Source organism: Patella vulgata, chromosome 7 (assembly GCF_932274485.2).
Source record: "Patella vulgata chromosome 7, xgPatVulg1.2, whole genome shotgun sequence".
In the NCBI taxonomy this organism is placed as follows: Eukaryota; Metazoa; Mollusca; class Gastropoda; family Patellidae; genus Patella; species Patella vulgata.
In genome coordinates, this window is record NC_065885.2 from 59,969,006 (window position 1) to 59,995,795 (window position 26,790).

Consider the following 26,790-nt stretch of genomic DNA (forward strand, 5'->3'; position numbering starts at 1 on the left):
TTTTAATAACAAACACGTGGATCTAAACATTCCTTGGAAATGAAATAAAATGAAAGGGGGTTTGAACATCTTAAACGTTTCTGCATCACATAACCAAACGCTAAAGGCCCCTACGAGCAAGCGAGATTCAAGTTGGTCTGCGCCAGGATTCGAACACGGCCCCGATTCTAATTTAAAACTAGATGATTTTAAATTGTCATCTGTAGGCTTACACAGATAACTATCTACTTGAGAATAGATCTCTGTTCTCAATGACCGCCACATTAAAAAAAAAAAAAAAAAGAAACTAAATAATTATTTCCAATTTCATTAGATATGATAAATGGAAGCGGGATACATATTTCTCAAAATTCTCAAAGTATTTAGTGTTTTGGACCATAATCGTCGAATGGGAAATACAATGTCATGTTTGATCTCAAGTAGGTTTAACTGTAGACAGACAGCTTAAGTCTAGTATGATCACGGGTCATATAATCTGAAGAGCCCCGGAGAAGAACGATCTAAGTCACTTTTTCAACGAACCCCAGTTAATGGCGCCATCGGGTAGCAAATTGTATAAGCTTTCTGTGGAACAATCAATTTCAGGTAAAAAACGATCGGAGTCAAATTGAACCAATGCCCTTCTGAAATGGCATCCCGGACAAATACGTCCATCGTACCCTTTATTTGACCCTTATTTTGCTGAAAAGTGGAAGTCAGTTGTTGTACTGATAATTATGATTCGTATTAAAGCGATAATTTCCTATTTTCTAAGAAAGTCAAAACATAATTATTTCTATGTCAGCTCACTATTATACGATCATAGGTATTATTCTCCCACTTAAAAATCCTTTGACCCCGGAAATAATAAACACAATTACCTCCCTTGTGTTTCTATTCCCCCCATGGAATAGCTATCTTCAAACGTTTGAATTTAAAATTGAAAATGATATTTTTGCCAATTTCTCAACTGGCAATAGTGAATTATAGGATTAATAGGATTATTCTTTAACAAGGTAGGACTGTTTATAGATACCATCTATTTTAAGGCTTTATTTTAATAAATTTTAAAAATATAACTTAAAAATATGAAATTGCAACTTTAAACATAATTTTGAAGTTGTAATTAAACCCACTCGTTGTTCTGTTCGCGTCAAGCATTCTCACCCTAAAGTCTGTATTGCCTTTTATGCGAAAAGACAAAAATGTGACTTAGATCGCACTTCTTCATCTTTAATAAGTCGAGACATCAACTTGAGTTGAAGAAAAAGTGTGTTGTTGTTTTTATCGGGGTTAAAATAACGATAGAACTGATAATTTGATTAACCTGATATTTAGCTCAGTTACTTTTTACACGGATCAACAGTTCAAGGTCGTTATAGGTCAAGGTAAACAATGACGTAGTTACTTCCCAAACGTGTATTTATGAATCACGACGGTGCTATTTTTAGACCGAGTGGAAATCCCCATACTTTGAGTTAAACACCACCACGGCTAGGGTCAAATAATCCTAACCCTAGTCAAGAATTTCTAATAGATGATTTTTACGTATGGAAATGATGTATGCCAAACCCGTCTGAAAATAGCCAACTTTCGTTTTATCAATCAATCAGCTATCTTTTAATTAGTGTCGTGGTCGTGTAAATCCTATATTAAAATATTTCTATATTTAGTATCCTCCCGTCGGTGGCAGGGTACCAGGCCTATTACTATTTAGGTACGTTTGGGGTTTATCATCAAGTATAGGGCAAATTATTTACTCGTGTAATTGGTGATAATTAAATTCTGCCCCAGTACAAACTAGGACTAATATATGGTACTATTTATTTCAATAATTCGCTTGCCCGTAGGGGTCTGTAGCAGTGGATGGAAATCCACGAGGTTAGACAGACGAGCCCACTCCTTGTCATGTACAAGTGGAGAATCAAAACCACTCCACTTGATTCAGAGAGAGAGAGAGTGAAATGGGGTTTAACGTCCACTCGACACAAACTAGGTCATTTCGGGACTAACATATGGTTTAATTTTATTTCAATAATTCGCTTGCGCGTAGGGGTCTTTAGCAGTGGGAGGAAACCGGAGGAACCCGGAGAAAACCCACGAAATAAAATGATCTGTGCTTTGATCAGATTGTCGAAAGTATATGTAATAAACTTTAAATATCATTGATTCATCTACTTTCATTTCACTTCCTTATTCATAAGTAATAAACTATAAATAGCATTGATTCATCTCGTTGTTTTGAGCCTACTTTCATTTTACTACCTTATTTACAAGTAATAAACTTTAAATAGCATTGATGCATCTACTTGTTTTAGTCTACTTTCATTTTCCTTCCTTTCTTACAAGTAATAAACTATAAATATCATTGAATCATCTCGTTGTTTTTTGCCTACTTTTATTTTACTTCCTTATTCACGTGATATTGATATATAATGGCGGACACGTGATATTTAGTTGGGGGCGGGGGGAATGTCTCTCCTCCGACAAAAATTTAAACAATCGGGTTGTCAGTGGTGATGTGTGGCGCATATCTGGACCCGAATGTAAGATTCGATTTCGTGAGCTACATTATCCCAACCAGCAAAAGCTCAAATTTAAAAGAGATCTTTATACTGCCATTTGCGAGGACGCCCATCCATGCCTTCTACGTGGATCCGCCACTGTTGATATATGATTTTGATAATGGCTGATAATCGAGACTACAAAGGTCTCTTGGTATGTTTAAAAACATCACTGACTTAAATATTTCCGTTTGAAATAAACATTTTAGGTGATTGTATATTATGTGTCAACATTATAATTTTATTATACCGGAAATATTGACCTTTATATGAATATCGTGCTCAGAGATAGTTTTACTAGTTTGTGTAGAATACGGTAGGAATGAAGTGTACCGATTTGAAGGTAGTGAGAATTATGTGATGGAGTAACCAATCATACTGCAAAGGATGGAAACAGTAAAACGAATTAGCAAATAATATGGCAGCTGGGGTCTATGATACGGTAAGAAATGTAAAACTATATGTTTTGAACTATTTATGCCCAGTGGGTAGATGTGGGAGCACGCAACTTACATAGAAGTATGTTTATCGAGTGGTGTGGGCTTGGGTTTTGGCTTGGGGTGGCGAGGGGGTAGAGGTACCTCCACATGGCATGCAACTTATACATGTCTGTACCTTGGCCCAGTGCAAATATATTGCGGAGCCGCTCATCAGGAGGTCTCAGATACGATCCCGACATTGCCCCAAAATGTTGGTCGGGATTTTCAGGCGTGGTCCCCCCCCCCCTTGTCAATGGTGCAGGGCGAAGGGCCTGGCGAGGTACAAAGTTAAGTCTTTCGGGTGGTACGAAAAACGAGACCCCGTGTACACTTTGACGTGTACTTAAAGATCACTTAACAGTTGAAATTCGATATCATAGTAGGCCGTAGCGCCACTGTTTGGGCAAAACCCCTCTCATAGCACACTATGGCGCATGTTCGTGTTTATTAGCCCAGACGTTACATCCCATTTCATTTCGGGAGCCACGGTGGCTAGGTGGTTAAGACGCTGGCTCGCTAGCCTGGAGGTCGGGTGTTCGATCCCTGCATTGGTCGAGAAAGTTCATCTGGATTTTCCGACGTGGTTTCTCCTTGTCAGTGGTGCTGAACAGAGGGCCTGACAAGGACAGCTGTGTAGTCATTCGGATGAGACGAAAAATCGAGGTCCCGTGTATACATTGGAATGCAAGCAAATGATCCCTTGGCAGTTGGAATTCGATATAAGAGTAGGCGATAGTGGCGCTGCCCGGGCAAAATTTCCCACTATAGCACACTGTATGGCGTATGCCCGTCTTCATTAGCCCAGTATAGGAGCAGAACAGTAGGACGTTAAACCCCATTTCATTTCACCGAGTATACCCATTGGCCTATATTAACCATAGGTATATTGGTTTATTATCATATATTGAGTTTGTTTGATTCAGTCCGTGAGATTCGCCTATATCGTGTAACAAAATATTATCTGTTAAATGAGATATCCATCCGTTGCCGATTTATTTAAACCCTGTTCATTATCTAGTATTCGGTACAACACCTTCGTAGTGTATTCACTAAGACCTTCTTACTACTACTACAAGCGCTACAACTACTACCTCTACTGCTAGTGCTACTGCTACTACTACTAGTCCTACTACTGCTACTACTACTACTCCTACAACTACTACTACTACTACTACTACTACTGCTACTACTACTACTACTACTACTACTACTGCTGCTGCTGCTACCACTACAACTACAACTACAACTACTACTACTACTACTAGTGCTACTACTGCTACTACTACTACTACTACTAGTGCTACTACTGCTACTACTACTACCACTAACTACTGCTGCTGCTGCTACTACAATCACCACCACTAAACTACTACTACTAGTCCTACTACTATTTCTGCTACAACTACTATTACAGCTGCTTAACGTCCTCTTCCCAAAACGCGGTATCACGGGCAAGACTTGAGAGAGTCGAGGCTTCTTTCTGTTTTTTTTTTAGAATATGATTTTGCAATCTTTCCATCCACGGCCTTAGGCCATGGATTGTTCTAGTGGGAAGTTCTTCCATTTATTTAATAACAAAATCATAACGTTTGGTAGTGGATCCCACTATCACGACTAGCGTTATGATTGAAAACGTGGCTATAATCATGGAGTAATCGTAGTGATCTATCAGGGATTATCATAATAATATATTGTGAGCAGTCATAGCAATCGTGTTGATCGTTTCGAAATGTATCCGAACGAATCTTCGCGTACCAGTTCGTGGACTCAGTAGGGACAATCCTACCGCAACGCATCACTTGACAGTGGGAACCTCGCATTAGATCATAGCCACATGATTACAGATTACAACCGGCGTCTCAATTCGTTAATTGAAGGCGAAATGATTCATGCTTAGGATTCTACATTGCGCAAATTATTTTTTATATTAAACAATTAATACAATATAAAGAACCTGCAACGGCTGAACTCATATCATTAGTTCCTTATAGAAACATATACAATAGGTATTGCAAGTAAGTAATGAATACTGTACGTTATAAACAGTGTACGTTATAAACAATGTACGTTATAAATATTTTGCGTAAGTAGTAAAGGGAATTTGCTGAAAATTTCAGTCAAATTGATCCACCCTGAACCGAGAATTGAATTTTGGGCCTAGTCTCGATCATCATTACTAAAGTCGGACGATGAAAAACATAGTCTCTATTATCCAGTTTTTGATTTAATCAGCAACAGCAGTATGTAATACATACTGTACGTAACAAACGATGTACATAGTAAATATTTTACGTAAGTAATAAATATTGTACGTAATAAACACCCGTCTTCATTAGCCCAGTTTAGGAGCAGAACAGTAGGACGTTAAACCCCATTTCATTTCATTTCATTTACGTAATAAACACTGCACGTAATAACTACTGGACGTAATAAATATTGTACATAATAAATATTATACGTAATAAATATTGTACCTGTACGTAATAATAAATACTGTACGGAATTAATTAGCTTTACAGTATATTTTCCTGAACTAAATCAGAAATCTTTGGTAATTATGTTTATACTTTTTTAAACGTTGACACTCGTTGTCGTAGTTATAGGATAAGACGTGTCTCTTTAAAAGGGACCTGGCTGTTTTTATTTTTATTTTTTTTAAATTTAATAATAATCATAATTGGACCATGCACAGCCCCTATTAATGGTTAGATTAATGGTTAGTCACATAGAATAAATATATAGATATAAAGGATATAAATTTAAAGTGTTTAAAAAGTGTATTTTTAGATTATTGAAATTTGAACTTCATTAATTATCAACGAATAATAAACATGACGACCAAGGTCATCTGGAAACGGTGGCAATTTGGTAATGCTACACTAGTACCGATACATAAAGGTATTGTTTAGTACCGCTAGTGTTATGTTATAAGCCATGGTATATTTATACACGTGCTACCGATATGGTGATATACCATACCTTATATACCACAGGTAGATATACCACACCTATATATAATATACTCCAGCCATCTCTATAACATATACTAGTCTTTTTATATCCATGACAGGTAAGAGAAGCTTTATCATTATTCATTTGTGCCCGGGACAGCGTTTAGGCGTTCGGATGCGACAAAAATCGAAATTCTCGTGTACACATTCATGGCGTACACGTAAAAGAGCCCATGACAGTTGGAATGTGAGATAAGAGTTGGTTGTAGCGCCACAGCCAGGGCAGAATTTCCATCATATAGCACATCGCATGGCTTAAGTCCGTCTTTATTGGCACAGTCGTTACAGAAAAATAGGACGTTAAAACTAAATTCATTTCTTTTCATTGTATAATCAGACGTAGCATTTAAACACATAATGTAAACAGTCATTATGCAAGAGGTAAATCGGCCTATTGCAGGTTTTCCTTTAGGTCTGGTTACATTCTGTGTATTGCCAATCTTTCTTGAGGCCTGAAATATTATAAATTATTAATAAAACATTAATTAACTTACCAAGACCATAATCAACCCTCGATGGCATCGGATGGCTGCGATATTAAGTAGATTTAAATACGTTTTGTGGTTGATGCGGTTAACGTAAAAATGAATAATCGAGACTTTGTTTATTGTCGTAACAATAGTAGTAATGACAATCGAGGTTGGGCTATAATTGTATATCGCTGATATCTAGGCTCAGAGTGAAGTAATTTGCCTGAAATTTTCAGCATATTCTCTTTTCATTATCTATTTCTTAACAATTGTAGCAAGAACTGTCAGCTCTTTATCTAATCGTATACCTGATGCCACTTTAAATGCTTTTGACATGGTTAGATCTATTTTCTAAGGCCAACTTCAAGTTTGGTCAAAGGTCACGAGATGTAAACAGGGCTAGCGCTAATCCCAAACCTAATCCTAACCCTGGTCCTATCCCCAAAACTTACCCTAACCCTAAACTACCATCTCGCCAACAACCACGTGCCCTAACCTTATTTATATCTCAGCGACCTTGACGAATATTGGGCTGGCCTTAATAAATAGATTTAGTGGTATTGGTATGCTGTTTTAACAACCAGCGTCGTCATTAAACAGGATTAAGACTAGTAATGACCATTGACTTTAAACGTTAAATCCACTCACTGACCAGGAGGTTCCGGGTTCGATCCCGATTTTGACCGAGAAAGTTCCTCCGGAATTTTCATTGTGATTTCCCCTTACGAGTTGTGCAGGACGGAGGGTCTGGCAAAGAACATTGTCCATTCGGTCGGATAATACGATAAACCGCGGTCCCGAGTAGACGTTTGTATGCACGTAAATGAATCCATAACAGTCTTTAAAATACAGATGAGACGTCATCCTTTGATGTTGGCGTACCATTATTTCCAATAATGTACGGGCAACTTGTCAATCGTACATTATCTGTACTAGATGAAATATTGGACTCGCGTGACGTATTTCATTGAAAAGCGCGTGCGCGATAGTGTCTGTATTTTAAATTGTTTAATGGTCTCGAGCTAAAGACATTGCCTAATATAACAATATCAATATATTACTTAATGTCTCTCTCTCGACCAACGCGCAAGCGAATTATTTAAATAAAATTAAACCATATGTTAGTCCCGAAATGACCTAGTTTGTGTCGAGTGGACGTTAAACCCCATCTCTCTCTCTCTCTCTCTCTCTCTCTCTCTCTCTCTCTCTCTCGATCGACCATTAAACCATACTTTTTAGCCGTTAAACTTCATTTGATTGTAAAGAATGTATTTTTTAGGGGACTGGTTTTCGTCGGGTAATAAAAGTGAAGATTCTCTAGCAATAAAACGATGGCGCTATATCGTATTTTGGTAATATGTTATTTCGATGGGGTTAGGTACTAGACAGACAGAGAGAGAGACAGAGAGAGACAGAGACAGAGAAAGAGAGACAGAGAGAATGGGGTTTAACGTCCACTCGAAACAAACCAGGTCATTTCGTGACTAACATATTTATATAGTTCAATTTTATTTCAATAATTCGCTTTTGCGTAGGGGTCTTTAGCAGTGGGAGGAAACCGGACGACCCGGAGAAACCCCATCAGGTTGGAAGGCAACCCTACTCCTTGTCACGTACAACCGGGGAATCGCAACCACGCGAGATGACTCAATGACAGACCGTATAATACAACGCGCATGTGCTAACCATTCGGTCATCCACACCACCTCTCTAGCTATAAGACGATTGCACTATAGCGTATTTTGGTAGTAATATGTTATTTCGATGAGTTTGGCAGGTACTAGATAATAGTCAGACTCGGCTAGATAACAATCTTAACGTGTTGTAAAAAATACTACTTATCCCCTCAAGTTCAAATATCTAACAGTTTTTGCTGTACTTTTATATACCAGACAACATTTCAAGGCAAATATTCGACTTCCGGCAATCAAAGCTATTTGTAGCCCAGTGATTCCGAACTGTATAAGGACCATGCCCCATAAAAAAAGACTCTTAGGGAGATAGAATTCAATGATAAGCCCGGGCAAAATTCCCCTCTCTAGCATTGAACCATATGTTAGTTTTGACGAATCCTGATCTCCTTCCCTTTTCTTACTTCCCACAATTTCCCACAAAACGCAGGTCTGTAAACCAATACATACGTCGTAATTGGCCAATAAACACCTTCAAATGTATAGCACACCATCAAAAACATAACGAAATATAATTGCCATCTAATATTATTCAGACTTTCTATTATTATTAAGTAAGTGTATAGCTGAAAGTTATATAACTTATAACAAGTGACGATGGCTAACATAATAGCGTCTCTTTAAATCTTCATAGCATCTTTACAATAGAAGAATGAACGAATGTAGGTTACTACTAATTCTAGAACTATGTTTTTGGATTGACTTGTTGTTAGGTTTGGCAGGAACAACAACAGTGAAGAGATACTACGCTTTCTCTCTAGGACTGTGTTTTTGGAAGGGGTTGATTTTAGTTACGGCAGGTTCAACAGTGAAGAGATGCTACGGTGGCTCTTTAGGACTATGTTTTTGGGTGGGCTTGTTGTTAGGTTCGGCAGGTTCAACAGTGAAGAGATACCACGGTAGCTCTCTATGTTTTTGGATGGGCTTGTTGTTAGGTTCGGCAGGTACAGCAGTGAAGAGATACCACGGTAGCTCTCTATGTTTTTGGATGGGCTTGTTGTTAGGTTCGGCAGGTTCAACAGTGAAGAGATACCACGGTAGCTCTCTATGTTTTTGGATGGGCTTGTTGTTAGGTTTGACAGGTACAACAACAGTGATGAGATACCAGGGTGGCTCAGCGAGTAAGGCGCTGGCTCACTACCCAGGAGGTCCCGGTGTTGGTCCAGAGAGTATCTCGGGATTTTTCAGCATGACTTCTCACTGTCAGTTATGCGGGACGGAGGGTCTGGTAAAGAATAGTGTCTAGTAGTTAGGATGGGACGACAAACCAAGGTTCGTGTACACGTTGGCGTGTACGTAAAAAAATCCTTTACTGTTGGAATTCGGACAAAATTTCCATCATTAAAGCACTGTCCATTACAGAAAAGTAGGATGCTACCCGCACCCCCCCACCTCCTTTCATTCTCGTGCATGTACCAATCCTTTAACTTATTTAAAGCTCCAACAATCCAGACATTAAACATTGAGATTCAACCAATCAAAAATAATTTAATTAAAAAAATATTTTTTGCTCCAGAAATCAATCAAAATTCAGTTAATGCTATCCATTTTTGCTGTGCAATTATTAATTTCGAGGGATGGGCAGGTACAAAGAATATCTATAGCAACCGTGGTTCGAACAAATACCAGTCTTTAAACTATCGAGATTAATCCCATTCCTTAATTATGGCCGAATGGTTAGCACGTGCACACTGTCTGTCATTGAGTCAATTGGCGTGGTTTCGATTCCCCGGTTGTACGTGACTAGGAGTAGGGTCGTCTGTCCAACCTCGTGGGATTTCTCCGGGTCCTTCGGCTTCCTCCCACTGCTAAAGACCCCTACGCGAATTATTGAAATAAAATGGAACCATATGTTAGTCCCGAAATGACCTAGTTTGTCTCTCTCTCTCTCTCCCCATTCCTCAAATTGCTAACTTTAAATATAATAGTTTTAAAATAGATAAAGATTGAAATATCGCCAAGTATGTGGCAAGCTGTAAATTATTGTTACAGATAAAGTTTTTTTTTGTGTTGAAACGGTGTAAGATTATCTACATTGTTAAACAGTATAAAATGCGGTTATCTTCTCACGTGTGTTAGAGTGGGCTGAATAATCAGGCCTACACCTACGTATATTCAATTTATCACTTGGACCGTATGAAACGTTTGCTTCCTGTAGCGCCTCAAGCCATGGGCCTACGCCTACGTGTATTCAATTTTTTGTTTGGACCGCCCGAAACTTCTGCTTCCTCTACCGCCTCAAACCGCCCGATTCACTTGAATAGATGTGAATTATTTCGGGATCGTATAATAGTTAGATAATCGGTGGACTTGAGGTAATCTGTTTTGCAGAAGTATAAGATGACTGACCTTTATAAGTTCAAATGCATTCTATATGTGACATCACATCACGCGGCGTCAATCATTGGCTCGAGGGCGCGTGCATTGTTTACATAACGTCAACTGGTGCGGGCAGAATGATGTCTTTTACACATTTTATATACCCATTTACTTGTAGACTAAATAGGAAATATTTTTTTATCCAGATATACTTCAAACACCTTTATTTAATTTTCTAATACTTAAAAAAATACCCCACCAATTTCTGGAATATAATTTGCAAAAGTAAAAAAGTTAATATTGCGAGCTAATTAACCCGCATCGATGTCATCCCTCTCAGTGATTGTAGCGGCCCGGCGAATATTCACTGCTGATTAGTGTGGGCTTGGGGTGGCCAAGGGAACAGAAGTTTCCAGGTCTAGGAAAAATAAGTTACAAAAACTCAATGTTAAAAAAAAACAATATTTACACATGTACTGGGTAGTAAGGGGTTAATGCAATATTTAGTTGATATTTTCGTATCGTGTCTTTGGTTGCTCACCCTGGTATAATGAAACTTTGACCTCGACCCTTCAAATGTCTCGAGCATTTAAAAAAAGAAAGTAGTATCGCAGGTTTTGATCGGCTGGGGTTGGGGCTGGAGGGAGGCGGTTGCGGCTTAGGGATAGGGTACCTTTTTACGTCCTATCACGCTTTTCAGTTATCCAATCTTGTCTAGTACATTATTGACTGGCTACGATCGATTGTGCCTTTAATCCCGTGCTTATCTGGAATTTTTATATACTGTATTCTGTATGTTTTGGTTACCTTTTTGTGCTGAGCGTATTGTTGTGTCTACGTCATGAAAAAGCGGCTAATAAACCACGGAATTTGGTTAGTCTTCAGATCTGAGCGTTGTTGTGACATTTCTATTATAAACCACAGAATGTATAACACGTATGGTTATTTGTGGCTGGCTTTGTTTGTGGAATCTGTTTAAGTGGAAGTAGACCCAATCATCCAGACGTCCCTTGATGATGCTACAGAATTTTCTATGACATTTCACAAAACTTCCAATTAAACTCATTTTTATGCGCACGCATGGAAATGTTCACGATGCGCAGAAGTATGTTGATTTTCAACGATTTCCGATAATTATTGTCGGATTTATCGCCCTTGATCAATTTGAAATATACCCCGTGAGCGCCCCAAAGACTATTAGTTATGATCCAATGTATTGGATAATTATATACAGGGTTAATGTTCAAGGCTAAAGTTATCGCTCAATTAAGACGAAGAATCTCATTGACATTTAATGTTTCCGTCGAATTTATCGCCATTGATCAATTTGAAAAAATCATGCAGTTGTCATTAGGAACATGTATTATGCTTTGGAAAGTAACACGCCAGTCATCGGAGTTTGATTTTATCCAGTGACCATCAATTTTCTGCCATTCCAAATGTTCAAAAATGATCTTTGAGATTAACTCGTCTTTAAATTACATTCTGACATCTGGAATTCTAACGAAAGACTTTTAATTGGTTTGAATTGTTTTTTTTTTAAAAAAAGGAAACCACAAAACACATTCAATAAAAATGTCGAGATAAAGTGAAGAGTATATCCAACAATATGTTCTGAAGACAAGAAGCTTTCCACCCCATCTTATGTCGACCTCAATATTAATTCGACTGCACTTAAAAGTGTCGTCCATTGGATATGTATAATAAACATAGGCGTACGGGGTTAATTTTGATAGGAGGGGAATCACAGGTACGGGGGCTCGAATTTCTCTACTTTTGTCCGAACTTGCTTCAATTTGACAGGTCAGCGGAATAGATAGAAGAGCAATGATTGCCCAAATTTCTATGAAGGCCTTGTCCGAATATTTTGCAGGCCCCCTCCCACACCCCAACCCACCCGGCCTGGACGGAATACCACTAATAATAAATACAATATAGTACAAACTGAACCCAAGGAGCAATAAAACATATAAAACATAAACTGATAAATTAGTTATATAATACACGAACGTGTCACAGTGATAAATGATACCGTAGAAGTAAGTATACGTTGTTTTGAAACGGTAACTTGTGTTTGACTGTAAACTGGAGACCTTTTTAAGTCACTGCACACAATATTTATATATGCGTTGTTTTAAAACGAGAATTTAGTTTTGAATAGATTTTTTAAAGATACTATACATAATATTTATGTACAAATGTACAACATACATTTGTATTTGAACCAGTTGTGCACAGAACTGTATAGTGTTAAATGTTAACTGTCATCAACTGTCATTCAATCTGATAAAAACACAGATCCTATTTCGTTTCGTTTTTTATAGTTCAAAATTTTGTTTTACTTGTCTTTACTACACTAGGATCTGGATGAGTTGTTATATAACCGGCGTTTTGGTTGAAGTGAGGTATTAGCCAATAAAACGGTCTGTTAAGGTGACTTCTTGGCGTGCCATGCACGGAACTGTGGGTAAACCACTAGAAACGTCAACGCTGATTGATTAATCAATGTATGACGTCATAGGGTCAAAAGCCGCGAGTAAACCCCTGAAACGACCTTCCAGTACAATTGTCATATTTCCATGTAGTTTAGGCCATCGAAAGTATAAAAAAACGAAACGAAATATAGATCTGTATTTTAATCAGATTAACTGCCATAAAGCATTACTAGAAGAAACCATATGGCTACCATAATTCATACCATTTTACCACTTCTTGTTTACAAGAATGGCAAGTTTTTGCCATATATTTATGTCATCACTCCAGGCCGTCGTCTTGGTTTTTAAATAATAGAAAACAAATAATAATTTGTGTTTTGTTTTTACCTTCCTTTCAGTTGAGTCCTATTTTACCAAAAGCCAATATACCGAAAGGACCTAGATGTTTAAAATGTATTGATGCATGCCCAGGATTAGAAGTACATTTCTGGAGGTAAGATGATATTTCATAGAATTGTGTATATATATCCCGATCGCCGCATGCAGGGATACAATATTCGTTGTTTCCCGCGCGTTACGTAAAGTGTATAATATGGGGTGTGAGTCAAGACAGCTGTTATATTTGAGCAATTTTAATGAACATGCCACATCGAGTTGATATGATGATAAAAATAATTGTATGTAAATAACCTTGTAATGTTCCTATCATTATGTAGTTTGTCAGGTTACATGACGGACATCAAAATAATGAAACACAGATGCTGATCTATCCACAATTTAAAAAAATGTACACACAAAAAAAATACGTCGAAGAATTCAGATAAGGGATATACAGATGATGGTCTACCGCTTAGTACATCGAGTGAGCGGATTAAAAAATACACAATATTAAAGAAAAAAAAAAAAAAAATTTATATATGGCTAATACAGAAATGAAATAAAATGGGGTTTAACGTCCTACTTTTCTGCACCAACGGGGTTAATATAGACGGGTATATGCCATACAGTGTACTGCGATCTCAGTTTTGCCCTGACATCGACGCTATGACCTTTTCCTTTTTTCGAATTCTTTCTACCCAGGGTTCTATTACGTACACGCCAACATGTACAGTTTTTCTTCCCATCCGCATAACTAGACACCGTTCCTTGCTAGGCCCCCGTCCTGCTCCCTGTCTTGCTAGGTCCCTAGTCCTTTTTCGAATTCTATCTATTACATACACGCCAACATGAACCCTTTTTTCTTACCATCCGCATGACTAGACACCATCCCTTGTCAGCCCCCCCCCCCCCCGTCCTTCTCTACTGACAAGGAGGAACCAAGTCGTGATATCTTGAGAACTTTCTCGACCAACACCGGACTGGAAACTAGCATCTTCCTGATAATTAGTTAGCCAGTGCATTGCTCGCTAATTTTGTTACTTTGAGTTGTTATCCGGGAGCCATGGTGGCTAAGTGGGTAAGACGCTGGTTCGCTAGCCTGGAGGTCGCGTGTCCCTGCATTGACCAAGAAAGTTCATCGGGATTTTCCGATATGGTGTCCCCTTGTCAGTGGTGCAGGACGGACCGCCTGACAAGGACAGCTGTCTAGTCGTTCGGATGGGACGAAAAACCGAGGTCCCGTGTATACATTGGCATTGTATGTAAAAGACACATTGGCTGTTGGAATTCGATATAAGAGTAGGCCTTTGTGCCGTTTGCCTAGACAAAATTTCCTTCATAGCACACTGTATGACGTATGCCCGTTTTCATTAGCCCAGTCGGGGCATAACAGTAGGACGTTAAAACCCATTTCATTTCATTTAATTTGTTATCCATGTATTGGAAACAGTAGAATACATTGCGTAATTGAAATTTCCAAACAAAGATCCTTTCTAACACCACAAACGCTTTATTATTGTTAAAACATAGATTTTCCATTAACTCAAAATTTTATTTCGCAGCCTTTTTACATAAAACCCCAAAACATGCGCCAAAAGTATGACTGGAATTATTTTAATTATAAAAAATGTTATTTTAATTTCAAAGACAGATGTTTAAAATAAATTGATTTAACGTCCGCTTTCACTCACGTGATATCTTAGACAGTTTTTTTTAAAGGGGAAATAGACCAGAATAAAAGTCTAGCATTTTGATCTGAAGATTATGCAAATCGGTCGATCATTCGAATTGACTTATCATCGCGATTAGGAACCACCGGAATTATAGAGAGAGAGAGAGAGAGAGAGAGAGAGAGAGAGAGAGAGAGATGGGGTCATTTGTTCTAGAAAGAGTAAGCATGTCCTGCCTTGTGCGTATTTTGACTTTTTAAATATTTGCAAACCGTCTGGCTCTTTATCCCTTTAGTCTCGGGTCTTGAATAAGGTATGTCATTGAGTCAATTGGCGTGGTTTCGATTCCCCGCTTGTACGTTACAAGGAGTAGGATCGACTGTCCAACCTCGTGGGTTTTCTCCGGGTCCTCCGGTTACCCCCACTGCTAAAAAAACCCTTACGCGCAAGCGAATTATAGACTTAGAATTGAACAATATGTTAGTCCCGAAATGACCTAATTTGTGTCAAGTGGACGTGAAACCCCATTGCTCCCTCTCCCCCCCCTTACAGTCTGCAATGAAATAATTACAAGGAAACTGTGATTTCAATCCAAATATACAATAAAAACATTTTAGCTATGTGAACTCCTGGAATGAAAAAATGGTAGCAGGTGTGCATATTTTGACTTTTTGAAATATTTATAAACCATCTGGGGTGGGGGGATGGTAGAATGGTTAGCACGTGCGCGCTGCATCATCAGGTCTGTCATTGAATCAACTGGCGTGGTTTTGATTCCCCGGTTGTACGTGACAAGGAGTAGGGTCGCCTGTCCAACCCCGTGGGTTTTCTCCGGGTCCTCCGGTTTCCTCCCACTGCTAAAGACCCTTACGCGCAAGCGAATTAGTGAAATAAAATTGAACCATGTGTTAGTCCCGAAATGACCTAGTTTGTGTCGAGTGGACGTTAAATCATCTCTCTCTCTCTCTCTCTCTCTCTCTCTCTCTCTAAACCATCTGGCACTTTGTCCCTTTAAGTTTAAATAGGAATAGTTACGAGAAAACTTGATTAAACCGAACTCTTTTTTTTATCATTTTGGCTTCTAAACTGATATGTTTATCCACAAGTCGCGTGCTAAGATATATTTTTTATAGGTTTTATGTAGATAAGTGTGTGAAGTTTATAAGGTATCAGAGTGATAAAGTGATAATATATAACAGCTCCACGTGTTTTATAACTCGCAGATGCTCGTGTCATTTATATAATCATTTAATCTATAATTCTGAAGGAATCTCCTCGCCGTACATATAATCATTTTTATATAATTCTAAAGGTAACTTGTCTTTATATATAATTCTAAAGGTACCATGTCTTCATATAATCATTTATATATAATTCTAAGGGTAACTTTTCTTTATATATACATGTATGATAATTTATATATAATTCTAAAGGTAACACGTCTTAATAAACAATCATTTATATATAATTCTAAGGGTAACTTGTCTTTATATATACATGTATAATAATTTATATATAATTCTAAAGGTAACACGTCTTCATACACAATCATTTATATATAATTCTAAAGGTAACTTGTCTTTATACATATAATCATTTATATATAATTCTAAAGGTAACACGTCTTAATAAACAATCATTTATATATAATTCTAAGGGTAACTTTTCTTTATATATACATGTATGATAATTTATATATAATTCTAAAGGTAACACGTCTTAATAAACAATCATTTATATATAATTCTAAGGGTAACTTGTCTTTATATATACATGTATAATAATTTATATATAATTCTAAAGGTAACACGTCTTCATACACAATCATTTATATATAATTCTAAAGGTAACTTGTCTTTATACATATAATCATTTATATATAATTCTAAAGGGAACATGTCTTCATACACAATCATTTATATATAATTCTAAAGGTAACTTGTCTTTATACATATAATCATTTATATATAATTCTAAAGGTAACATGTCTTCATACACAATCATTTATATATAATTCTAAAGGTAACATGTCTTCATACACAATCTAAAGGCATCCGATAGATAATGACGATAGGTACACGGAAAATTCTAGATAACCACGTTCAAGCATTGCTTTTAATTAAAGAATGGCGTCCCAAGTCTTTCAAAGACAGTAACAAGCCATACCTTACTGAAATACTGTAACAAGCCATACCCTACACGCCATAACTTACTCAAATACAGCCATCATATATCGCATCTATATCAAAGATTGCATCAAGTGTATTAAAACAAAATACAAATTTCGGGTAACAAGTGAACTTTCCAAATGAGAAAAGGTTGTAAAAGGTTATACTATGTTTAAGGTAGGCTCATAAAACCCCGGAAGAGGTCGTGAACATAATAAGTTACCTTGAAAATGTCTTTTAAAGAGGGGATCACGCGGCTAAGTGGGTAAGACGCTGGCTCGCTAGCCTGGAGGTCGGGTGTTCGATCCCTGCATTGGCCGAGAAAGTTCATCCAGATTTTCCGGCGTGGTTTCCCCTTGTCAGTGATGCAGGACGGAGGGCCTGACAAGGACAGCTGTCTAGTCCTTCGGATGAGACGAAAACCCGAGGCCCCGTGTATATATTGGAATGCACGTAAAAGATCCCCTGGCAATTGGAATTCGATATAAGAGTAGGCGATAGTGCCGCTGCCTGGGCAAAATTTCCCTCATAGCACACTGTATGGCGTATGCCCGTCTTCATTAGCTCAGTATAGGAGCAGAACAGTAGGACGTTAAACCTCATTGCATTTCATTTCATGTCTTTTAAAGATTACTCGATTCTTTGTTTCAGGAAAGTGTGTAAACATTGTCGATGTCCTCAGGAAGATCATGATATACAGGCAGACAGAGAAAGAGATTTTAGACCAATCAGTTTATTGTTTGATTCCACATTCTCCTCAACTGACGGCAAATCTGATTGGATGGCTAAATTTGAGAAATTGAACCTTCAGGACCCTCGTGTTATGATGCAGATGTGTGCCCCCCAACAAGATATGGTCATTTCTCGACTTATCAGTGAAAATTTGGTAAGTCCTTTGGTTTGTTTGATTAAGTCTACATTTTGACACCCCGTGTGCAGAGTGTTTCGATTATCCATCACTTTTACGCCTATAGATAATGGACAGTTGTAAGATACACGGAATACGGGCACACACCCAACTCGATAGTCTTTTCCTTGATCTCTGGTTTCCTGTGACGGCCAATAACGAGCTTAGAGGTATTGAAATGTTGATATCAAATTTATCATAGGTTAGTCCCAAAATAACATACTTATATTGGCCAATTTCCTTCCGTCCGTTCGTTACTTGAAGATAGTTTAAGAAAGTACCAACATGCCAGAACATGCCAGAATATGCCAGAATAAGTGTAATAATAATAATAATAATAATAATAAAAACTTTATTTAATGAGGCAACGTATTTAGTTTGCAAAAAAACCCAACTAATCTTCCATAGGTCCCTCCTAAACTACAAAGACATATATACATGTAATATCAGGATAAATTTAAAATCATTAGAAATGCAATAGCATTTTAAAGTGGGAAGTTTGATAAGTCACTCCCAAACTACAAAACATATACATTATACAAGTAGAATATAGGAAGAACACTATAATTACACACAAAATAAAATAGAATGCAGTTGCAAGTTAAGAATAATAAGTATGTCATCAGTTGAATATTATGGTTCCTTCAATGTGCAAAATAAATGAGTTTTCAGTTTAATCTTAAAATTTTCAACATTTTTACACATCTTTATATCAAAGGGCAGATTGTTCCATAAAAGACATGCAGAATAATGAAAAGTACGTTTCATGGATTCCGTTTTGCATTTTTGAAGAAAAAGATCTTTAAGTTGCATTTAGAGATTGGGGAACAAGTGATCAAAACAAAGAGTCAGATCTTTTAATTTCTGTAAGTAACCAATCTGAATATATTTTAGCGAGAAATGGGGTTTAACGTCCACTCGACACAAACTAGGTCATATCGGGACTAACAAATGGTTTAATTTTATTTCAATAATTCGCTTGCGCGTAGGGGTCTTTAGCAGTGGAGGGAAACCGGAGGACCCGGAGAAAACCCACGAGGTTGGACAGGCGACCCTACTCCTTGTCACGTACAACCGGGGATTTGAAACCACGCCAGTTGACTCAATGACAGGCTTTATGATACAGCGCGCACGTGCTAACCATTCGGCCATCCAACCCCCGAGTGCCAGACAAGGAAAGAATCTCGTCGCTCGGATACACCGAGGTCCCGCATACACATTGGTGTGCACGTAAAAGAACCCTTAACAGTTGAAATTCAGAATAAGGGTAAGCCGTAGATTCAAAGTACACTGTTTTGCGTATGTCCGTTTTCGAGGGGTTGGATGGCTGAATGGTTAGCGTGCGCGCGCTGTATCATAAAGTCTGTCATTGAGTCGACTGGCGTGGTTTCGAATCCCCGGTTGTACGTGACAAGGAGTAGGGTCGCCTGTCCAACCTCGTGGGTTTTCTCCTGGTCCTCCGGTTTCCTCCCCCTGCTAAAGACCCCTACGCGCAAGCGAATTATTGAAATAAAATTAAACCATATGTTAGTCCCGAAATGCCCTAGTTTGTGTCGAGTGGACGTTAAACCCCATTTCTCTCTCTCTCTCTCTCTCTCTCTCTGTCCGTTTTCATTTGCCTGGATACAGCAGAAAAGTAGAACGTTAAACCCCATTTCATTTCATGCAATACTTATATTCACCCCACGTATATTTGTCGATATGTGACCTCAAACATTTCTTGTGCTGTTACCATGTTTAGTTGGTTGGGTTTTTTTTAAGATAGAGAAGGGTTGTTTTTTATTCTTGAGTATCTGATACCTTTATGTTATTGATATAACCGCCTGAAGCACGTGATTCTATTCCTTGTGTAACAGCCATCTTGTTTTTATTAGCCAATCATCTGACATCTTATTTCAACACCAATATTTCTCATACCTGTCTACTATAAACCTTGACATTTTATGTAATATCTATTACATATTTACCAGGTGATTCGACTTATCCTATGAATCATCTAACCTAACAGAAGCCGTATAATCACTGGGGTTATCGGGGTGGAAACGCTTTCAGAGATAGAGGGATAGACAGGAAGAGGGACATTTGACTCAAAGGCAGTTGTTGCGGATCTAGGGCGAGAGAGAAGGACGGAAATTTGACTCAATGACAGACGGCGTTAGACTATTGGGCCATCCGCCCCACTCCCCCAGAAATATGTCTTAAGAAGGCCTGTGTATGTTTTTGATAACTTGTCGGGACCGGGAATGTTTATTTTTGGGTGTTGTTGCGGATCTAGGGCGCATGTGCGATGAAACTTATGAAGCTTAAGCTTCAGGGCTGCTAATCCCGGAAGGGCCCAAGAAGACATTGTAAGTCTTCATTGTAAGTCAAATGAACATTAGAGGCAGGACCGGATTAAGACCTATAGAGTGCTTAGAAGATTTTGGTGTTCCAGTATCCAATTCAAAATGTAAACAATAATAAACCATAAACAATCCGTCAATCACGTGGTTAGAGTTTCTCTTAGGTTTTATACACGTCATCATATATTGAGACAAAGACGGTAACAGTAAGAGAAGATGAAAAAAAACCCCAAAACAATGAAAAACTAATCAAAAGTTATTAATTAATTTTTAATTTGAATTCGTCATCTAACAAACTAGAAATTATGTGGTACCCCCTCCTCCTTCCCATGATGCCCTAAGCACGCGCTTATTTTGCTGAATAGTTACTGTACAATAGCGTGGTCTCCTGGCAATATCCAAGGTAGAAGAGCACCGGGGGCGAATAGTTACTGTACAATAGCTTGATCTCATGGCAATATCAAAGGCAGAAGAGCATTTAGGAGCGAAACGTTACTGTACAATAGCTTGGTCTCCTGGCAATATCAAAGGCAGAAGAGCATTTAGGAGCGAAACGTTACTGTACAATAGCTTGGTCTCCTGGGTAGCTATATCCAAGTTAGAAACAAAAAACGTCAGCTATCTATCTATTTTGGTTGCCTGATTTCACACAGAATATATTGTTTTACAAAAGCGGAGAATTGATTTATCGTGTTGCTGCACTTTTAGATTCACCGTCTTTATGTATAACACACTTTGCTAGAGAGATATTTAAGCCAACTATTTAGTGCCGAGTCAAACCGCCACGTCAAGAATGGACACTGTAATGAAATGAAATCAAATGAAATGAGTTCTTACTGTTCTGCCCGACTAGGCTAATGAAGACGGACATACACCGCATACACTGTGCTATGAGGGAAATTTTGCGCGGGCAGCATTGCTAAGGGCTACTTTATTTCGCATTCAAACTGCCAAGGGTTTTTTTTATGTGCACGCCAATGTCTACGCGGGACCCCAGTTTTTGTCCCATCCGAACGACTATACGACTTGCCAGGCCCTCCGTCCCACACCACCGACAATAATGACATAAACTTTCTCGACAAAGGCAGGGATCGAACACGCGACTCCACAGGTTAGCGAGCCAACGTCTTACTCACTAAGCCACCATGACAAAGTAAGAATTACTTATTCTTAATTTATACGTGACAAGGCAAGAATTAGAAGTCTTAACCCATACGTGACGTGGTAGGATGTGCATTCCCTTTCTAGAAAGAGAGAAAGAAATGGGGTTTAACGTCCACTCGACACAAACTAGGTCATTTCGGGACTAACATATGGTTTAATTTTATTTCAATAATTCGCTTGCGCGTAGGGACCTTTAGCTGTGGGAGGAAACCGGAGGACCTGGAGAAAACCCACGAGGTTGGACAGGCGATCCTACTCCTTGTCACGTACAACCGGCGAATCGAAACCACACCAGTTGACTCAATGACAGGCCTTGTGATACAGCGCGCACGTGCTAACCATTCGGCCATCCAACCCCCTCTGGTTCAATAAAACAAGATAACTTATTTTAGTGACGTGCACAACGAACAATGTATATTATAATTCCTGGTGCAGTGAAATGTGTGTATATGTAAAACTTGATGTAGAATTGTAAATGAGATGATGCCAAGAATAACAACAGCTTGACTTGTAGTTTAACTTGTAGACGTTTATAAAGAACCATCATCTCTAACTGGTGTGTATACCAGGCTTATGTTTATGTTTCATCTATTACTGACGTACATGTTATTAATGGGGGGAGGGGGTCTTGTCGGCTCAGCGCCGGATTAACCATGGTGGGGGGCCGTGGGGCCTTGGTCATCTGGGGCCCCTAACATAACGCAAGTGACCAAAAATTAGTCCGCATTATTCCACATATTTAAAAGTAATTACATAAAACTTACGTGCCCCGTGGTTAATCCGGCGCTGCATCGGCTAAATACAAATACAAATCCTGAGAGCCGCATTACCAGCAGACTCTCGACTAGAATGGGGCTGAATTCGAGGACCTGCCAATTTTTGATATCGTGTCCTAATTCCAAGATGGCGGCGAAGACGTCATAGTCGATTACTGGTGCGTATAGTAAGCCTACTATAGTACTTGTTCAAGCCGAGATTGCCACTAAACACTTGTAAGTAAATTTACTCCCACCGTGGTTTGTTCAGTAACTTCAGTTTACCCTTCTTACATAACCGACAAATAAAGTGAGAGAGAGGGAGAGGAGAGAGAGAGAGAGGTTTAACGTCCACTCGACACAAACCGGCGGCCCTATTCCTGGGAAACCACGCCAGTTGACTCAATGACAGACCTTATGATACAGCGCGCACGTTCTAACCGTTCGGCCATCCACAGACAAATAAAAGATATAATTTAAAACAGCAATAGTTATAGAACATGACGATCTTATTTCACTTTTGAAGAAAATAGGTACAAATACGTAATCAGCAAATTCCCTCTCCCCCCCCCCCCCTTTAAGGGGTCGAAATGTTCGCCCCAGGTTGCGAACCCATTCTGTTGAACAAAAGCATCATAGCCTCCGTAAAGCCGCGCTCGAAAAATCGAAGAGATCGCATTCTCCGTAGGGGGATTATGGCCGAATGGTTAGCACGTACGCGCTGTATCATATGGTCTATCATTGAGTCAACTGGTGTGGTTTCGATTTTCCGGTTGTAAGTGACAAGGAATAGGGTCGCCTGTCCAGCCTCGTGGGTTTTCTCCGGGTCCCCCGGTTTCCTCCCACTGCTAAAGACCCTACGAGCAAGCGAGTTATTGAAATAAAATGGAACCATGTGTTAGTGCCGAAATGACCTAATTTGTGTCGAGTGGACGTTAATCTCTCTCTCTCTCCCCTTCTCTCTCTCTCTCTCTCTCTCTCTCTCTCTCTCTCTCTCTCTCACACACGTATCTCTATGTTCACAATGCATAACTTCCTGTCTAAATACTGTACATACAATAATACTGAAAGTAAAATCTAAACACGAATATCAACAGATATTTGTTTTGTTAAAATTGAAATGGGGAAATCAATTTTGTTGACGTTTATATAATAAACAGGTGGTTGTATATATATATAGATATATAGATAATTGGCAGATGACGACAGGTAGGGCGTAAGACCACCACGTTAAAGAGAGAAGTGCACATGGTCCCCAGGAAATAGATTTCAACTCGTTTAGAAACATCTTATACCACTTCTCAAAAGACTGTTTTCTTATTGTTATCTGTAATTATTGCAGAACTCAGAAGCTTTGGTTTCGCGATCATAAGAGACGAAAAACACACTGACAGCCATTTTGGAAAATCTCTCTTTTTTGATACGGCGAAGGTTTATATTGAATATTTGCCATATTTTACAGATAAGACTTTTCTGGAATCGATAAATAAACTATTTCGGTCGTGTGGAAGACATTGTTTAAAATGTAAATTGCGGAAATAACGAGTTATAAAATGGCGTCTCGTTTACAAATATAGAATAAAACACAGCCGCTTTAGGGGGAGGGGGAGTGTACGGTGCCGCACTAACAATGACCTCCTGAGTTCTTACCCCGTTTGTGGCCGAGAAAATCCCTCGTGATTTTCAAGTCTGGCTTCCCCTTTGTCATTGGTGCAGACCGATGGCCGTGTGCGATATTCGGGTCGTTCGGTGGAAAGAAAAACGCAGGTCTAAGTCGGAGTGCACATAAAAGCTGGAGTTCGATTATGCGTAGGCCTTAACGCTGCTGTATGGGCAAAATGTCCCTCATAGCATACTGCATGACGTATTAACCCGGTTGTGGCAGAGAACACTAAGACGTTAAACCCCATTTCATTTCATTTACGTGGCCTCTTTAAACTGATGTTGAGAGAGATGAAAGGGTATATCTATCACTTCTGATTGACAGCAATAGGTACACCATATGATGTGTATTGTTGAAGTTAGAGAGAGAGAGAAGCGATGGCAGGCTTGTTTATCTTCTAGCTCGACATGGCATACATCTTGACTAACAGAAAAAACAAATACAAGTAAAAGCTCCGTTCTATATTTACAGATATAACTCCTACTTGTTGCGTAGATATAGTCTCATTTATTCTCTCTATAATGACGTCTAGGTAACTCTCACTAAAACAAGTGTCTATAGTTGTATAAAATATGCTTGGAGAAAGTCAGCTATTTTCCAAGGTAAGCTAACACTGTGCTTTATCTGCAGTGGTCAAATTTTGTTTGTTTGTTTGTGCAATCAGAGAGAGAGAGAGAGAGAGAGAGAGAGAGAGAGGGGGGGTTTAACGTCCACTCGACACAAACTAGGTCATTTCGGGACTAGCAGCAGGAGAAAACCGGGGGACAGGGAGAAATCCCACGAGGTTGGACAGGCGACTCTACTCCTTGTCACGTACAACCGGGGAATCGAAACTACGCTATAGTTGACTTAATGACAGACCTTATGATACAGCGCGCACATGGTTTGTGCAATCAAGTTAACTGTGTGCGGGAGCTCTTTCTAGAACACCCGATACTATGTCTCATTTATTTCAGGTGGATTTTTGTTTTTGTTGTATTTTCAACCAAATTTAGGAACGTCGGATATACAAAAGATTTTCTTTGAATTTAAAATAACAAAAACTGTACCTGGGGGTTTGAAATAAGGAATCGAATATTTAGATTTCCTTGTTCATAAGCTACACCAAAACTATATAAATCTCTTGTATTCTAGGTTTGATTGTAAATCTATTTACATGTACTAGAGTAGATTTGTATAAACAAAATTTAACGTATGTATATACAGCGCGCACTATATCAAAATGTTCTTTAGGACACGTGCAAATGACGTTATACGCTACGCAGAAAACATGCAGTTCTGTTCTATATAACAACATGCTTTGAATTTCTCCTCTCGCCTTTCTTCTGTTCTATAAACCCATCAACGATTTAAACGTTTATCAAGAATGTATTTTATTTATTCTGGATTTACAGGAATAAACTACACGCCTCTGTCTAATCACTTTCAATTATTACCAACATGAAATATAGTTAGGTATGTCAAAACGCTCTTATAAAACATGGAAATAGAATACCGTCATGTCGAATTTCATGAAGTTTAACTTGACTGTGTATTTTGATAAATACAGCATAATGTTATAGTAGCAATGTCTTTTTTGGACCAGGATCTACTTATCTTTGTTCTTGTTCGTCTTGTTCTTCTTGCTCTTCGAGTGACGCTCTTCGAAAAAGCCTAAGGCTCCATCCATTCAAGTCCGATCGACGTGAAAACTGGCATGCTTGTTCTTTGAACAATTTTGCATCGATTTGGTGAATTAGATTTTTGAATTTCATCCAACAACTTGGTCAGTTTCTGGTCCATAGTACGATCGTACTTGTTAGCTTAGCCCATGACAATTGGCGTTGGTACTGTGGCGAGTGTTGTACTTTTAGTATAGGATTCCCTTATTATTTTATTGCAAACTAGCGGTTGATCCGGCGTAGCACGGGTACAGACATGGACCGTGCGTTGCATAACTCCGAAACCGGAAGTGGTCCATTGCCACCAGTCCTATGTTACTCCCCGGTCCGAGCTATCTCTATACACCAAATTTCAGCCGCCAACACTGAACAGACAAACAAACCAACAAACGAAAGTCACAAATATTAGTTACTAGAAGAATGCCCGGCTTCGCTCGGGGGTCATAACCCCGACACCGGAAGTGGTAGACTAACGCCACCTGGCCTATGTTACTCCCCGGTCCGAGCTATCCCTATACCCCAAATTTCAGACTCGGGGCAGACCTAGTGTAGCCGCCAACCCCGAACAGACAGACAAACAGACAGACAGACAGACAAACGACAGTCACAAATATTAGTATAGATTCCGAATAGGAAACCACGGTGGCTCAGTGAGTATCTCAGTGAGTACGTGGAATTTGTATGGGTCCCCGAGGTTTCCTTGTAAAGCATTTCGTTCAATACCACTTGCACTGAATGTTTCTGATTATCAGAGGACCGCGCTGGCTCTATGAAAGACACTGGCTCAGGTTCGCTCTCGGTGTTGGCCGAGAAAGTTCCTCTGGATTTCCCCGCGTACTTTCCCCTTGTGAATGGTGCTAGGCGGAGGGACCGACCAGGAACAATGTCTCGTCTTTTGGATGGGACGAAAATCCGAGGTTCAATATAAACATCGACAAATAACCCTTCACAATTATCCTCATAGCACAGTATACGGTGTATGTCCGTCTTCATTAACCCAGTCGGAGCAGAACTGTAGGACGTTAAGCCCCACTTCATTTCATTTCGTATTTGTTTTTTAGTTGTTGCTAATTATATAATACTATATCTTCCCATTTAAACATCTGTGTATTAAAAATAATTTTTACCTTTGAT

General features: G+C 38.9%; 1 protein-coding gene across 3 annotated transcripts in view; it reads left to right on the forward strand.

The window, feature by feature from the left end:
• LOC126827559 (protein prickle) overlaps positions 1–26,790 on the forward strand; it is a 59,486-nt gene that overhangs the window by 16,248 nt on the left and 16,448 nt on the right. Inside the window, exons 1-3 of one of the 3 annotated variants that reach the window (XM_050557032.2) lie at positions 2,777–2,985; positions 13,347–13,441; positions 17,816–18,050. In XM_050557032.2, the coding sequence (XP_050412989.1) occupies positions 2,962–2,985; positions 13,347–13,441; positions 17,816–18,050 (354 nt within the window). In that variant the 5' untranslated portion in view covers positions 2,777–2,961. Of the gene's footprint in view, positions 1–2,776; positions 2,986–13,346; positions 13,442–17,815; positions 18,051–24,400; positions 24,598–26,790 lie in introns of those variants that run through there. The other 2 variants (XM_050557031.2, XM_050557033.2) reach the window with 2 other exon arrangements.